We start from the raw sequence: 16,733 nt of genomic DNA, 5'->3' as shown, positions 1-16,733 counted from the left end.
AGTCCACCCCCCTTGAGCCAGAACCCACAGTCCACCCCCCCTTGAGCCAGAACCCTCAGTCCACCCTTCAAGCCAAAACCCACAGTCCACCCCCCTTGAGCCAGAACCCTCAGTCCACCCTTCAAGCCAGAACCCACAGTCCACCCCCCTTGAGCCAGAACCCTCAGTCCACCCTTCAAGCCAGAACCCACAGTCCACCCCCCTTGAGCCAGAACCCACAGTCCACCCCCCTTGAGCCAGAACCCTCAGTCCACCCTTCAAGCCAGAACCCACAGTCCACCCCCCTTGAGCCAGAACCCACAGTCCACCCCCCTTGAGCCAGAACCCACAGTCCACCCCCCTTGAGCCAGAACCCTCAGTCCACCCTTCAAGCCAGAACCCACAGTCCACCCCCCTTGAGCCAGAACCCACAGTCCACCCTTCAAGCCAGAACCCACAACCTCTTTCATTTATCTTAATATTTTTTCTCTGAGCTCAGCCTCTTTATACTATTAAATAAACTGGGCAATAACTATTTGTCATATATAGGCCTATATAGACAATTATTTCCCATAAGGTCATATGTTCTGTAATGTACATAAGGCAACAGCATACAGTATATAAAAATGCAAGTACATAATGCACGTTACAGAAGCTATATTTATTTAAAATCATTTAGAGTCATTTTGTCCACTGACCTGTATAAGTACTACCATCCAGGTGGCAAAGGAGTAACCCTGGAAGAATCCCCCTTCCTTAATAGCTGAACTATCGCTGCTCACTGCTACTACAGCAAATGCAATAGAAAACATTCCTGTAATGAATTAATTATAGAGCTGGTTATTTGTGTGAAACCGTCATAACTACAAGCGTAATATTTTATTTTTAAAAAATTTCGTAATCGAACTTAAAAACCAAACATTGAATGTAATGAAATGCGTCTTTCTGGTAGGGTCGAGGTAGCTTCCAGAAGCTCTCTCACTAATATGGCTTCCCAGTACTGGGTCACATCTGTCACAGGACTCCTGTTTGGCCTACCAAGGATGAGCCACAACCTTTCCCTCCCTCACAAAAGTGCAAGCAACAGGGGATTATTATATACACTCTCACCCAGGAACACATCCAGAAAGTCACTGAAGCAATATACATGTAGACAATTGTAAGGTTCTTGGAAAAAGAACTCTTGAAATGATTCATTCAAATCAAATGGTTTACTCAAAACTAGCATGAACATGATGCAGCAGCTCCGCCAACACTGGGCGACAAGAAGCGACATCATTAGGCACGAGATGCTGATCCAGAAAAAGCCAGGAGAGAAAGGACAAAACAACCAGGTCCAAAATCTATGAAAACCTTTGAAGACAAAGAACATGATGGAAAGACTGCCAAGAAACTTCATATTGTCGCTGAGAACAAGACCACAGGTGGGATACCATCAAAGAAGCCACTTGATCACCATACAAATGGCGATACACATGTGTCAGAAAGATCCAATGCGTAGTGCAGAGCAGTAAGGGTTAACCAGCGAGGTACCTCACTGGCCCGATCTGCTGAAAGAGGCGGAGCTGCGAAAAAACACCCGGGTTCAGACACCAAGCAAGCAGTGCCTGAAACAAAGGCTGGGCTGGCAACCATGGAGCCAGGAGAACCACTCTTCCCCGATATGAATCCAGTCGAGCAAGAACCCAGAGCAACAGCTGGATCAGGGGAAAGAGGTACAGGAACCCCCCACCTCGACCAGTCCTGCCGAAAACCCTCTACTGCGAGGGCCTCGCAGTCGGGGAACAGTGACACTTACAACGGGAGACACAGAGACCACGTCAACACGAACAGGTCAACATCTGAAAAGCAAAGGAAGGAGGCGGCGTCAACCATCCACTCCGTGGAAAGAGTAATGAAGCACGACAGACTGTCTGCCAGGACACTGGACACACCCTGAATGTGAACGGCACAAAGAGCAAAACCCTGAAAACTCTGAAGAGCTACTGGAAGCAACCAGACCCAAGCAACGGACCGAAAAGACCCTCCCCATCCCCCTTCGGTTGAGACAATGAACTATGGGGGAACCACAGGGAACCATGGAGCCAGATCCTTTGCAGCGTCTGCCACACAGCCGCAAACTCCTGCACCGTGCTGTGAGCTCAGAGGAAGGATGACACCCAACGCCCCTGGCCGACCTGGAGAGCATTAGTCACAAAGCCCCAACCGAGTGATGAGGAGTCCATGAACACATTGAGTGACGGGAGAGTTAAGTGCCATGGCATCGAACCTCCAAACCCCGATGAGGAAGCCGGAGACACAGCAACTGACACAAGGGCACCAGGGAACGAACTCAGCTATCACAATAGCGGCAAAAGAGGGCGCTCTGAAGATACCAGAACAGCCTCCAAAGCCAAACCCTGCCCAGTAGATAAACCAACAGGCAGAGCAAAATTCAGGCTCCTGCACAGCTGCTCGAGCAACCACCGAGTGACCCAGGTCCGCGTCGAAAAAATGGAAGGTAGGATCGCAACCGGAGCAAAGCCACAGGAGAGAAATGAATGCACTCCGAGAACCCCACACACCACGAGCGTAGCTCTCATCCTGTAACTACACTTAGGTAATTACTAGGCCCAGCCAAGCAAGAACCCGGGACGCAACCAACTGGGACTTCTGCCAAGTTACCAGGAATCAGAACCCTGCCTAGCAGACAAGCAGACCAGCAGGGGGCCCACACCAACCAGTCAAGGCAGGCTGCCAGCCAGGAAGACACTGGAACCTTGTAACGCACATGATCATTGTAAGAGGAACCGAATTCAAACAAAACAAGGATCCAACACAGGAGTAACCGAGTAAACCAGATATAATCCAAGGGCCTCCCAAACCTCTACAGGGTGAAGCCGAGAGGAAGAAAACCTCCAAAAAGACGAATTTGAGGAACACAAAGGCCCAGTGGAAACGAAACAAGTGGGTCCTACCTACCGCATTTGCCAGCGGATAATACGCAATTTTTTTTTGTGGGGGAGGGAGGAAATGAGCCCCCACTGCTAAAACGGCTGGAATACGGAAAGGAAACTAAGCGCCATCGGCTGGGGAGCTGGACGAGAATACAGAGCAAGGTTGCTAGGCATAAAATCGGTGCCCATAATAAAATATAGAGAACAACCCAATGACCACAGTCTGTGAACACAAGACTGAGGTAATAATATTCAGAAGTACCACAGTCTCGTGCACAAGACTGAGGTAATAATATTCAGAAGTACCACAGTCTCGTGCACAAGACTGAGGTAATAATATTCAGAAGTACCACAGTCTCGTGCACAAGACTGAGGTAATAATATTCAGAAGTACCACAATCTCGTGCACAAGACTGAGGTAATAATATTCAGAAGTACCACAATCTCGTGCACAAGACTGAGGTAATAATATTCAGAAGTACCACAATCTCGTGCACAAGACTGAGGTAATAATATTCAGAAGTACCACAATCTCGTGCACAAGACTGAGGTAATAATATTCAGAAGTACCACAATCTCGTGCACAAGACTGAGGTAATAATATTCAGAAGTACCACAGTCTCGTGCACAAGACTGAGGTAATAATATTCAGAAGTACCACAGTCTCGTGCACAAGACTGAGGTAATAATATTCAGAAGTATCACAGTCTCGTGCACAAGACTGAGGTAATAATATTCAGAAGTACCACAATCTCGTGCACAAGACTGAGGTAATAATATTCAGAAGTACCACAGTCTCGTGCACAAGACTGAGGTAATAATATTCAGAAGTACCACAATCTCGTACACAAGACAAGACTACCCCGGGAACACAAGACCGGGAGACATGACCACCACCCCCAACTCCTCTGGGAAATGGACAAGGTAAAAAAAGATGGATGAATCAATATGATTGGTACACCCATAATGAGACACAGGTGGAAACTGAGTACCCAAAGGAGCCATAGAGACTTTGGAAAGAATTTGCTCAGAGGCAGAGTAGTAAGGAAAGGGAATGCAGGAGGCAGTGATGAGGTGAAGGATGCGAACATAGAGACGCAGGAGCTCAAGAAGTCCAGGAATGTGCACACCAGTAGAATGACGGTCGAGAGGCAGGCCCAAAAAGCCGAAATGCAACCCCTGCAAGCACAACTAGAAGAGGACAACGAGATGAGTACAAGCTTACCAAAACTACTTACGACACATTGGCAGTGATGAGGTAAGCATACACCAATTCACGTACCTCCCCACCCATATCATAACCAACATAGATTACACCTGAGACATGTCATACATAATTGAACGACTGAGTTATCGGAAAGAACAGTGGCACATTAAATTAAATGAAAAACACCCCAAAAAGTAGGAAAGGAAAGATAAACTGTCAACTGCCCGGCTGCCATATTCAAAGAGTGGATGCCGACAAACCACAGCTGTGGGATGGTGCGCCGCCCTGGCAGTCAGTTGCGGCAACACAATCATCACACTCAGAAACCCAAGGTTCACAATCTGTATTGCAAAACACATATAATATAAACAACAAAACTGCTGATCTGAGAGGAGGGAAGAGCAGTGATACCAAAAGCACCATAAAATAACATGCAATAAAACCAGCGTTGAATGTAATGAAATGCCATTTTCTGAGCGAGCCCCGGAGGCTCCCTGGAGCTTATCGGGCTAATGTATGTTATATTAGGCCGGGACAGTAGCTATGGAGTTCAGACCTACCAGGGACCAGCGCCAGAACCTGGCCTCTTCAGAGAGATTTCAGGGAGCAATGGCCCTGGAAAACCCCCTTGTGGTTGGGGGTTTTCCTTATCTTCCATCGACCGGGGTTAGGCACCCAGAAAGGTAGACACAACAAAACAAACCCCAAATGGTAAGAAACTAAAACAAAAAAATTAACAGAGAGGTAGAAGTAAGTAAGTAATTATCAAAAGAAGTCACCAAACCGGGAAGGCTATGTAGCACCATCAAATGTGCGGGATAATCAGAGAGCGCTAAATATCACCAAGGATGCCAATACGAGAACAGAAACGTACAAGGCAAACGGTAACAAAAGTATCCGAGTCGCCAAGAATACTATCAAGAGACAAGCAACCGCGAGGGATGGTCGGAAAACAAGACACACGCTCGTCCCAGAAGTCAGGACATTCAACAAGGATATGCACGACTGTAAGAGGGACAGTGCAATTAGGACAATAAGGAGCAGGGCGGCGCTCAATCAAGTGACCATGAGTTAAGCGAGTATGGCCAATACGCATCCTCGCCAGAGCCGTTTCCCATCGCCGGTTACGGTGATAGGAGGACGGCCACAAGGACACAACTTTTAAGAGTACGTAGTTTGTTACCAGTAACAGACGACTAATAAGCCTGCCAACGGGTAAGGACGGAGGAATGGATAACCGGGTGAAAGTCGGAATAAGGAATACCTTTACAAGAGATGGGACAAGAGCGGACAGCTTCCCTGGTGGCAACATCCACACGCTCATTTAAAGACACCAATATGGCTGGGAACCCAACAAAACTCAACCGACTTAAATTTACCGAGAACAAAAAACGGCCAATGCTGGATCGACAACTACTGGATGAACCGGATTAAAGGACCCGAGAGCCATGAGGGCACTACGAGAGTCAACAACAACTACAAAGGAAGATTGACAATGAGAAAGCAGGAGACGAAGAGCATAGAGAATAGCATAAAGCTCCGCTGTGAAGATGCTAGTCTCCGGAGGTAAGCGACACATATAAGTGTGGTCAGGAAAAACAACAGAGTAGCCAACACCGTCCGCAGACTTACCAGCACATCCCACAGGATCAGTGCAAACAGCTTCAAAAGGGCAGACAAAGCACGAAAGCCCAGCCTCACAAGAAAAAGTCGGGGCAGCCGGAATAACAGGAAGAGGATGGTCCCGCTGGTCAGACCCTGGAGCTATGGCAGGAGGAACCGACTCGAATTCCTCCTCAGCATCCCCCGGAAGGGGCAACTCCCGAAACTGCCCGAGTCTCAAAGACCTCTAAACCCTGCCCCAACCCAGAAGCCCTCAAACGCTTAGGAGCCGGAAGCAGGTGGGTGGGGGGGGGTGGGGACCGAATGAATCACAGCAGGGGGTTCAGTGAAGAACAAAGGGGGGGGGCACGGATGGAACCAAGGCCGAAGCGACCAACACCCCCAAGCCCGGGTCCCTATAAACAAAACAGGTCAGCCTTGGGGCATCCGGGAAAGCAACCTACCTAGCACGCTGCAGCAACCTACCTAGCACGCTGCAGCAACCTAAACCTATCCTGCAATGCACGAGCTGCCTGCACCCGAATATCATCATCGGATTGGGGGAACCGAGTCACATACGTACAAGCAACAAGCCTTGCAGGACTCTAGAGTCGAATGTGTCACCAACCCAACAGGCAGCATGGATGCAAAAACAATGAGAATTGCCCTGAGACAAGATGACAGAGCAACCCTCAAACTCGCAAAAAGCGAGAGGAGACTCAGGGGTCACATCCATTGTACCCGAGGGCCCTGCGGGATTTTCCAGGGCTTCTAGACTGTATCTGCTAAGGATATCCCAGCCAGGGTACTGCTAACTGGCACCCAAGCTACCAACCAACACTGCTAAAGCTGAACTCTTGGGATGTATCCACTCACGAGGGCAAAGCAGGGGGTACCACGAAACAACCCTAATATAAAGGGGAAGGGACACCAAGGCAGCCACCCCCCCCCCCCCCCTCACCAGGCAAAAAGAAAAGAAAACCTTGCAAGGGTACAGCGTACCCAGAGGGAACAGAGCCAGCCGCTGTTATAGGTGAAAACTAGCTACGCAGTACCCTGCGCCCCACCAGTGCAAAAACTACCACTTATCCTAAGGCAAACAAGGGAGGAATCCCCCAAACACTCGGGGCGTTCAATCGCCAAACAGCTTAAGACCAATAGAGGTAGACCCAAGGTAACTTGTGAAAGGTAACCCCAAACCCCTAGGGCAGTACTTACAGGGCACTTACAGAGTTAACATTAAGCGCATGCAGCCCGAGTACCCTGGAATATTTCTCCCAGCTCACACACCACCGAATAGAAGTACTGAACACATGCACAGCATTAAGAGAATCCGGAGCTGGACCCACAATGACTAAGCCTTATCCCATTAGCCGAAGAAATGGAGGTGTGGATCACCGGCGTGGGGGTCTGGGGCTCCCCTTTTCCCCTCCCGGGGAGGGGGGAGCTGCGCAGACATGTGGCGCGGCTCGTGTGACGTCATGATTGTTTGCTCGTTTTCCCTTGGGGGAGTTCTGTCTACTTGTTAAGTTAGTTTCATTGGTTTCACCAGAATAGGGGTTTGTATTGAAGCGCTTACCTTTCTAGGTGCCTGTCCCAGTCGATGGCAGTTACAGAATGCTCCAAAAATCACATGTGTATTTCTATAAGCCATTGCTCCTTGTGCTTCTCTTGAGAGGGCAAGGTTCTGGCCGTGGTCCCCGGCAGGCCTAGAACTCTACCCACATCGACTGATGCCAAAAGTTAGGACTATCCCTATCAGCCTGGATAGCTCCGGGAAACCCTAGGGGCTTCCCCCAGAAAACCACCGTTCATTGTAATGAAAAGCCCTTTTCTGGGCGAGCCTTGGAGGCTTCCTAATGCTATCGAGCTTGATATGTGCTATAATAGTTTGGGGACATCAGTTATGGGAGTTCTGCCTACCGAGGACCACAAGCCAGAACCTGGCTCCCTCAGAGAGGCACAGGAAGCAATGTCCATATGAGCACCCTACATTTAGAGTATGTCATGTCTGCCATCAATCAGGGTATACCCCTAGAAAGGTAGGCGTAACAGTACAAACCTCCAACTGATGAAAATTGCTATCTACATCCGACCAGAGCCAAAGAACTCCCCCCAAAATAAAACACAAACAAATTGTCATCCAACTAGTGCATTGGATGACGATTTGTTGACTATTTTTGCAGGCTCTCCATTCCCCCTAAGTCGCCTTTCCCGACTGGGAGGGTTGGAGAGCCTACTCAGGCGAGCAGGCAGCTCAACTCTTCAATTCGTAGAATGAGGAAAACTGCCAACAGGAGGGAGGGAGGGTGTCAGGGAGCCTCCAGGGCTCACCAAGGAAATGGCATTTCATTACATTTAACTCTGGTTTTCTGTTGGGTGCCCATTGGCTCCCTGAAGCTAACTACCCATAGAGAAGTAAAAACAGGGACTTTCCCAGGAGGCAGCAGCAGCACCGCAAGTCTTGAGATAAAGAAGAGACAAAAGGCCGCCACAGACATACCAAAGCAACAAGGCCGCAGAGGAATGGAACATTGAAAAGGTAACAGGCGGCCAAGACGCTCTTCAATTTCCAAAACCACCGTGCCCGAATTTCAACCCACGACATATTCCCAAATATGTCTTGGGTTGCAGTCTTGCTGCATGTCTTCCACAGAAGCGAGAGCGGCATATTTCCTCACATCGTGGGCACGAGGGTAGACCTCTGGCTGGCTAGACTTGATAACCCTGCGGACAACCTGAGATACACGAGCCCTGGAACAGCAAACCAGGGAAACTGGATCGACCCAGTGCGCATCCACACACACCGAATCAGTGGCACGCAGGTAGTGACGTAAAGCCGCAACTGGACACAAAACATGATGCACCCCCAGCCTAACCAACTAAGCATCAACAACCCACGGACCCCTCTGAAAACCAGCCATTTCATGCTTCACCAGAAAAGAAGGAGAAGGAGAAAGCTCCAAACAAACAGCCCCCAGGACCAAAGCAGCAGAGCCCCTAACGCCGGAAAAGAACATGAAGCTCTGCAACCCGACCCCCAGAGGCTAAAACCAACAAAAACAAAGCCTTCACAAAACAAATCAAAGGAGCAACAAAAAAACAAGGAGAGGAGAGGAAAAAAACGAGAGCACCCAGCCGAAAGACCAAGAAGGCGCAGGCGGTACCATCGGCAAGACTGCCGACGGGGCTTCCCACAAAAAACCAGCATTGAATGTAATGAAACGCCAGTTTCTAGGTGAGCCCCGGAGGCCCCTTGACACCTTCCCTCCCTCCCTCCGGTCGGCAGTGTTTCATAATTCTACATCATCATTCTGGCGAGTGCTGGCTCACCTGAGTGGAGGTCCCCCCCCCCCCTCTTCCCCCCATCAGGGGAGGAGGGGTAGGGGCACTAACAAGCATGAATGCTAGTTGGATGATGATTTGGGGGAGTTCATTGGCTCTGGATGTAGGTAGCAATTTTTACCAGTTGGAGGCTTGTTTTGTTACACCTACCTTTCAGGGAGTATTTCCCAGTCAATGGCAGACACGATAAACTCTAAATGTAGAGTGTTACCTTGAGGTATTGTCGGGGCTTAGCATTCCCGCGGCCCGGTCGTCGACCAGGCCTCCTCATATTGCTTCCTGCACCTCTCTGAGGTGGTCAGGTTCTGGTTCATGGTTCCTGGTAGGCAGAACTCCCGTAACTGATGACCCCAAACTAATATAGCACATATCAGACTGGATAGCTTCAGGGAGCCTCCGGGGCTCACCCAGAAAATGGCGTTTCATTACATTCAACACTTTTTTTTTTTAGGTCCAGATAAACACAGGCCAGTGGATAGTGGGTTGAATAAGGACAAAAATCATGGAAAGCTGCACTAAGTTTCATCTTTTTGCACCCCTCTACCGCCTCGGATTTGGCCGCCCTCTTGAAAAAATTGCAGCCTAAAAAAAGTGTTTTTGTAAATATTTTGCTTAGGACTCGCTTGAGAAAAAATGTGTCGATATATAACCTGCATAAAATTCTATACAAAACATGTTCTATACATTTTTGTAGTGCATAGCAGGGTTTTGATGCTGGAGGTGCAAGATTATTCCCACCACTTTTCCATGGCCCACATTACCTAATAGAACTTCAAAAATTGTCTTGTATGGGTGTCCTTCCTCCTTTATTCTGGCTTAGGACAGACAGCGATTAATTCACTGGCGGAGTTACCACCCTTGCACGCAAGCATCCACCCTAAGTGCATATCCTAGCTGAAGTTATCAGTAGCCACTCAATTTAACAACCTATTGAGTGGTACAGCCCTACATAGGCAAACCTATGTAGGGCTGTACCCGGGTCATTAAACCTGGGGCTCTACTAAATCCAGTGGTATTAAATTGTCTAACATTTTAGTCATATTTGGGAGAGCAACAGGATGGATGGTGGGTGGGTGGGCTGGATGGCTAGCTGGTTAACTGGCTGGTTTTTGCAAGCGGGTGGATAGACAAGTGGGCAGGATGGCTGGACGGATAACTGGCTGGCTGGTGAGCGGCCAGGGTGGATGGATGGATTGGTAGCTCACCGGCAGGCACGTGGAGTGGATGGGCAGGTTTAGTTCAGGCAGGCAGAGGCAGGCGGAGTGGGATGGATGGACAGGCAGGCAGGCAGGCAGGGTGGGGATGGATGGGCAGGCAGGCAGAGCAGGTGGGTAGGCAGATGGGATGGATGGATTGGTGGTAGTCTGGCAAGCTGGCAGATGGGTGGGTGGGTGGACTATCACAGACTGGCTTATAGGTCACACCTGATCCATCCCTCCAATCCCCCATCCCCACTACACCCTACCCCCCCCCTCCCCCATCCCCACTACACCCTAACCCCCGCCTCCCCCATCCCCACTACACCCTACCCCCCCTCCCCCATCCCCACTACACCCTACCCCCGCCTCCCCCATCCCCACTACTCCCTACCCCCCACCCCACTACTCCCTACCCCATCTCCACACCGGACCCTCCCAGATATATTCCCCCACCTCTCCAGCCGACACTAGATGGTCCGCCTGTACAGGAATAATAAGGTATGGTTTTGATTCTCAGCTACCTTCCTACCAGCTGGTGGCCTGGGAGACAGACTGCCCTGAGATTGGACTCATGTTGTTTAAAAATTGTGACTGGTTACTGCCACAAGTGTCAGTACCTGACTGCTTTTGACTGGTTATGACTGACTGTGAATGCCTGCCTGACTGACTTGACCATGGCTGCAACTAGCTGTGACTGGCTCTGACTGGATGCTACATAACAGAGGCAGTGAAATCTGTGAAGAGAAAATGTAGCCACTGGCCTAGCGAGGGCAAGGTTGTCACAACACAGCAGATGCCTCCAGTTCAATGAGCATTAGACTCGATAAACTCAATACTGTATTTCAGATTTAACGGCCAATGACTCTGTAAATAAGGCGCTAGTTAACAACCTAAAATTTGTGCATTGGAACTGGCAGAATGGTAAATCAAAGGTCCTTAAATCAAAGGGAGAAATGTAGTTGTTGCCTGACCAATTACTACAAAATATTTATAAATAATATTGTTTTCCTTGACATCTTTGATTCTCACGTTAAGGATGGTGTGGCATACAATCTCCCATCACTATGCTTTAATACCTGGTTGATGGGGTTCTGGGAGTTCTTCTACTCCCCAAGCCCGGCCCGAGGCCAGGCTTGACTTGTGAGAGTTTGGTCCACCAGGCTGTTGCTTGGAGCGGCCCGCAGGCCCACATATCCACCACAACCCGGTTGGTCCGGCACTCCTTGGAGAAAATGATCTAGTTTTCTCTTGAAGTAGTCCACAGCTGTTCCGGCAATATTTCTTATGCTCACTGGGAAGATGTTGAACAAACGTGAACCTCTGATGTTCATACAGTGTTCTCTGATTGTGCCTATGGCACCCCTGTTCTTCACTGATTCTATTCTGCATTTTCTTCCATGTCGTTCACTCCAGTATGTTGTTATTTTACTGTGTAGATTTGGGATCTGGCCCTCCAATATCTTCCATGTGTATATTATTTGATATCTCTCCCGTCTTCTTTCTAGTGAGTACATTTGGAGATCTTTGAGATGATCCCAATAATTTAGGTGTTTGATTGCATCTATGCGTGCCGTATATGTTCTCTGTATTCCCTCTATTTCAGCAATCTCTCCTGCTCTGAAGGGGGGAAGTGAGTACTGAGCAGTACTCAAGATGGGACAGTACAAATGATTTGTATAGTACAACCATTGTGATGGGATCCCTGGATTTGAAAGTTCTCGTAATCCATCAGATAATTTTTTCTGGCTGAAGCAATGTTTGCTTGGTTATGCTCCCTAAACATTAGGTCGTCAGACATCATTATTCCCAAATCCTTTACTTGTTGCTTTCCTACTATGGGCACATTTCATTGTGTTTTGTATCATGTATTATGTTTAAGGTCCTCATTTTCACTATACATGAGAACCTGGATTTTATCACTGTTAAACATTATGTTATTTTCTGTTGCCCAGTCGACAACTTTATTAATATCAGCTTGAAATTTTTCAATGTATTCAGCAGAGCTAATTTTCATGCTGATTTTTGTGTCATCTGCAAAGGATGATACAAAGTTGTGACTTGTATTTTTGTCTACATCTCATATGAGAATAAGGAAAAGCAGTGGTGCAAGGACTGTACCCTGAGGTACAGAGCTTTTAATTGCCCTTGGACTCGATTTTATATGGTTGACTGTTACTCTTTGTGTTCTGTTCGACAGAAAACTAACTATCCAGCATCCTACTTTACCGGATATTCTCATTGACCTCAGTTTGTGTGCTATCACTCAATGATCACATTTATCGAATGCCTCTGCGAAGTCCGTGTATATCACATCAGCATTCTGTTTTTCTTCTAATGCCTCAGTGACTGTGTCGTAGTGGTCAAGTACCTGTGAGAGGCACGATCTTCCTGCTCAAAATCCATGTTGACCTGGGTTGTGAAGGTCATTGGTTTCCATGAAACTGGTGACTTGACTCCTGATCACTCTTTCAAATACTTTTATTATGTGGGACGTTAGTGCAACTGGTCTATAATTCTTTGCCAATGCTTTGCTCCCTCCCTTGTGTAGAGGGGCTATGCCTGCTACTTTAAGCGCATCTGGTATCTCCCCCATGTCCAAGCTCTTCCTCCACACTATACTGAGTGCCTGTGCTACTGGAACCTTACATTTCTATATAAATACAAATTGAATTCCATGAATCTGGACCCGGAGCTGAGTGCATGGGCATGTTTTCAATTTCTTTCAAAATCTGCTACACTTGTGTTGATATCAGTTATATTTACAGGGACCTTTATTAATATCTTTTATTAATATCTGATTTGTTGATATTTGATGCATCAGATTTGTTCATTTGATGCATCACGTTAGTGTGATCTCTGTGTGTGATGATATTTACAGGGGTTTGAATTTCACGCATAAAAAAATGGTCCGGATCTTCCACTTTCATGTGGGGGCATAATCTTCCACTTCTTCCTTCTTTCTTCTTTCTTCTTTCTTCCTTCTTTCGATCTTCCACTTTCACATAAGGGGCATAACTGGCAAACCCCTCACAGTGTTCAAGAGAGAACTGGATAAGCACCTCCAAAGGATACCTGATCAACCAGGCTGTGACTCATACGTCAGGCTGCGAGCAGCCGCGTCTAACAGCCTGGTTGATCAGTCCAGCAACCAGGAGGCCTGGTCGACGACCGGGCCGCAGGGACACTAAGCCCCGGAAGCACCTCAAGGTAGCTTCATGTTGTTTATTGGAGTGCTAAACATGTCCTCATACTGCTTTTTTTAGAATTTCATATATTTCTTTGTCATCCTCCATGTATGAAGCTTCACAATTCTTAGTGAAGAATTTCAGTGTTTTTGTGCTATTTTTTCGGTTTCTGGACATATAAGTTCTTATTATATATCATGCCATGAGTTCCAAGAAAGTTAGTGGTAATGTTCAACCTAAGAAAATAGTTGATAGGATGACGATAGAGGAAAATAAGACACTATTCATAGTGAGACAATGTGATGTCTCAGTACTGACAAGTGTTAAAACATAGGGAAAACCCATTGTCTATAGACAGATTCTTAGACAAGCAAGCAGTGAGCCACAACCAGGTCCTAGTGGTATGCCTGCAGAATGTAAGAGAGTACCCCAGAAATATTATCACTGCTGTTATAATGGAAGGAGAATCCCTTTCCCCCAGGGAGACGGAGACTGAGCGGACAGAACACTGGACGCGTGATCCTGTGATCCCGGGTTCGATCCCGGGCGCCGGCAAGAAACAATGGGCAGAGTTTCTTTCACCCTGATGCCCCTGTTACCTAGCAGTAAATAGGTACCTGGGAGTTAGTCAGCTGTCATGCGCTGCTTCCTGGGGGTGGAGACCTGGTCGAGGACCGGACCACAGGGATACTTAAAAAAAGCCCCGAAATCATCTCAAGATAACCTCCAGATAACCTTCCCTTCCAAACACTAACACCCCTCCTCCCTCCCCTTTCCTCACTGTTTTCCATATGCCAACAAGTCCTTAATAAAGGTAAGGTACCTAAAAGTATTATTCTGTATAAAATGTATTTTTTAGTTAATATATTTGGGGATGTGGAACAGATTAATTCAATTTACATTATTTCTTATGAGAAAATTCATTTCGGTTTTCGTATTTTCAATTTTCTTACTGTCTCTAGGAACGGATTAAATTTGAAAACTGAGGTACCACAGTATATATAATTAGTGCTGTTCAAGGGTTAAGAAAAACCTTCAATCAACAATAAGAGCCAAAAGCATCCTTCAATACAGCATACAAGATCATTTTTCATGTGATATTACATAACTGGGGGTCTGAAAATACATTTAGAACATTCTCACACCTATAGTCAAAACTGGACACCCTAAAAAAATGTATAGAATTTTTTTTTGTAGAATATTTTATTTAGATTATTTTATATACCGACATATACTGACACAAAGTGAGTCCTAAACGAGATATTGTATTTACAAAAAGCTGTTTTTGGCCTCCACTTTTTCAAGATGGCGGTCAAATCCGGGTTGATAGAGGGGCGCAAAATTGATATGTTATTTGTCTATTAAAAAGACAATAAAACTTATTGCAGATGTCCGTGATTTTATTTTTCCTAATTCAGCATTTTTTTATCCTGTCGCTTGAACTACCAGTCAAGCCAACCATCTCTTACCAGTAGACTCTATAGCTCTATCTTAGAAACTACCTTACCTTGAAGGTTACCTTGTGGTGACTGCAGAGGTCAAGGTTCCCATGGCCCGGTCTCTGACCAGGCCTCCTCGTTGATGGTCTGGTTAACCAGGCTGTTGGACAATTGCTCGCAGCCTGACGTATGAGTCACAGCCTGGTTGATGAGATATTCTCTGGAGGTGTTTCTTGAGTTCTCTCTTGAACACTGTGAGGGGTCGGCCAGTTATGCCTCTTATGTGTAGTGGAAACATGTTGAACACTCTTCAGCCTCTGATATTTGATAGTTCTCTCTCAAAAGTACCTATTGCACCTCTGCTTTTCAATGGGTGTATTCTGCACATCCTGCCATGCCTTCTGGTTTCATGTGATACTATTTCTGTGTGCAGATTTGGGACCAGCCCCTCTAATATTTTCCATGTTTGTAAATTATTATCTCTCTCTCATGCCTGCACTCTACAAAATACAGATTTAGGCTTTTTAGTCAGTCCCAGTAATTTAGATGGCTTATGAGTGTATTCTATCAGGAAAGGATCTCTGCACGCTCTCCAGGTCAGAAATTTCTCCAGCTTTGAAAGGTGCTGTTATTGTGCAACAGTATTCTATTCTAGAGAGCACTAGCATCTTGAAAAGCATCATCATCTGTATAGCATCTCGTTTGAAAGGATTTTATTATTTAACATGTATTTTTTCTTGCAGTTGTGACGGCTACTTTATTGTATTTTATAAATACAAGGTCTTCTGCCATGATTACACCCAATCCTTTACATTGCTCTAACGTTCTATGGTATGATTTGACTGCATTTTGTATGCAGTTTCTCTTTTTATATTATAATTTTTCCATAGTGCAACAACTGGAACTTATCGCCACTAAATGCCACATTATTTTCTGCGGCCCATTAAAACAAATTTACATCAGTTTGGAGATTTGCTGTGTCCTCTATGTTGTCTCCTCTTATACAAATCCAAGTATCATCTGCAAAGGATGATACAGTACTATAGTTTGTAGAACAAACCCCCAGGAGCCTTGATTAGTTTGTATCCTTGGCTATGACTATTTGGATTGAATTAAACGAAAAAGCTAATAATATTATAATAGGAGTAATATATAGGCCACCAAATTTAGACAGAATGGAAGCAAAGCATCTATGGGATGAAATATCTAGAGCATCTAGATCTAACAGTATTTATGTCATGGGTGACTTTAATTTTAGCGGAATAAACTGGTTGAACAAAACAGGGAATAGTGAAGCAGAAGATTTTCTAGAATTAATTGACGATTGCTTTCTTACGCAACACATTAAGGAACCAACACGGGAAAATAATATTTTAGATTTAGTGTTAACTAACAGGGAAACGCAAATTAATGACATCGAAATAGGGAGTGAGCTAGGGAGCAGTGATCACAAAGAAATCAGATTTAGCATAGAATGGAATAGACCAGTAGGAGAAAATTCTGTTAAAGTGCCAGATTTTCGAAAAGCTGATTTTAGTAGCCTAAGAAATTTTTTGGGTCAAATTGATTGGAAAGGCTTGGGTATGGGGTGTGGGCCTGTCTTGGAGCGAGACATGAACCCAGCGATAGGTGACTTAAATGGGGATTTCGATGTGGATTCAATATATAACTTATTTAAGAATATTCTAAACAAAGCACAGGAACGTAGTATACCATACAAATTGAATAGATCGTATACTAATGACCCAAAGTGGATAACAAAGAATTTGAAGAACCTTATAGGTAAAAAGAGAGCTTGGTACAAAAGGATTAAAAATGGGGAGATCACTTTAGAACAGGAA

At 46.1% G+C, this 16,733-nt stretch overlaps 1 protein-coding gene across 1 annotated transcript in view; it reads right to left on the bottom strand.

Annotated features, from left to right (window-relative positions):
• LOC123745511 (UDP-N-acetylglucosamine transporter) overlaps positions 1-16,733 on the bottom strand; it is a 105,804-nt gene that overhangs the window by 45,365 nt on the left and 43,706 nt on the right. The window contains exon 6 of the mRNA XM_069311961.1: positions 678-793. Coding sequence (XP_069168062.1) covers positions 678-793 — 116 coding nt within the window. The remainder of the gene's footprint in view (positions 1-677; positions 794-16,733) is intronic.

Source organism: Procambarus clarkii, chromosome 71 (genome assembly GCF_040958095.1).
Source record: "Procambarus clarkii isolate CNS0578487 chromosome 71, FALCON_Pclarkii_2.0, whole genome shotgun sequence".
In the NCBI taxonomy this organism is placed as follows: Eukaryota; Metazoa; Arthropoda; class Malacostraca; order Decapoda; family Cambaridae; genus Procambarus; species Procambarus clarkii.
The sequence above is the reverse complement of the archived record's forward strand: the minus strand, read 5'-3'. Positions and strand labels throughout refer to the sequence as shown.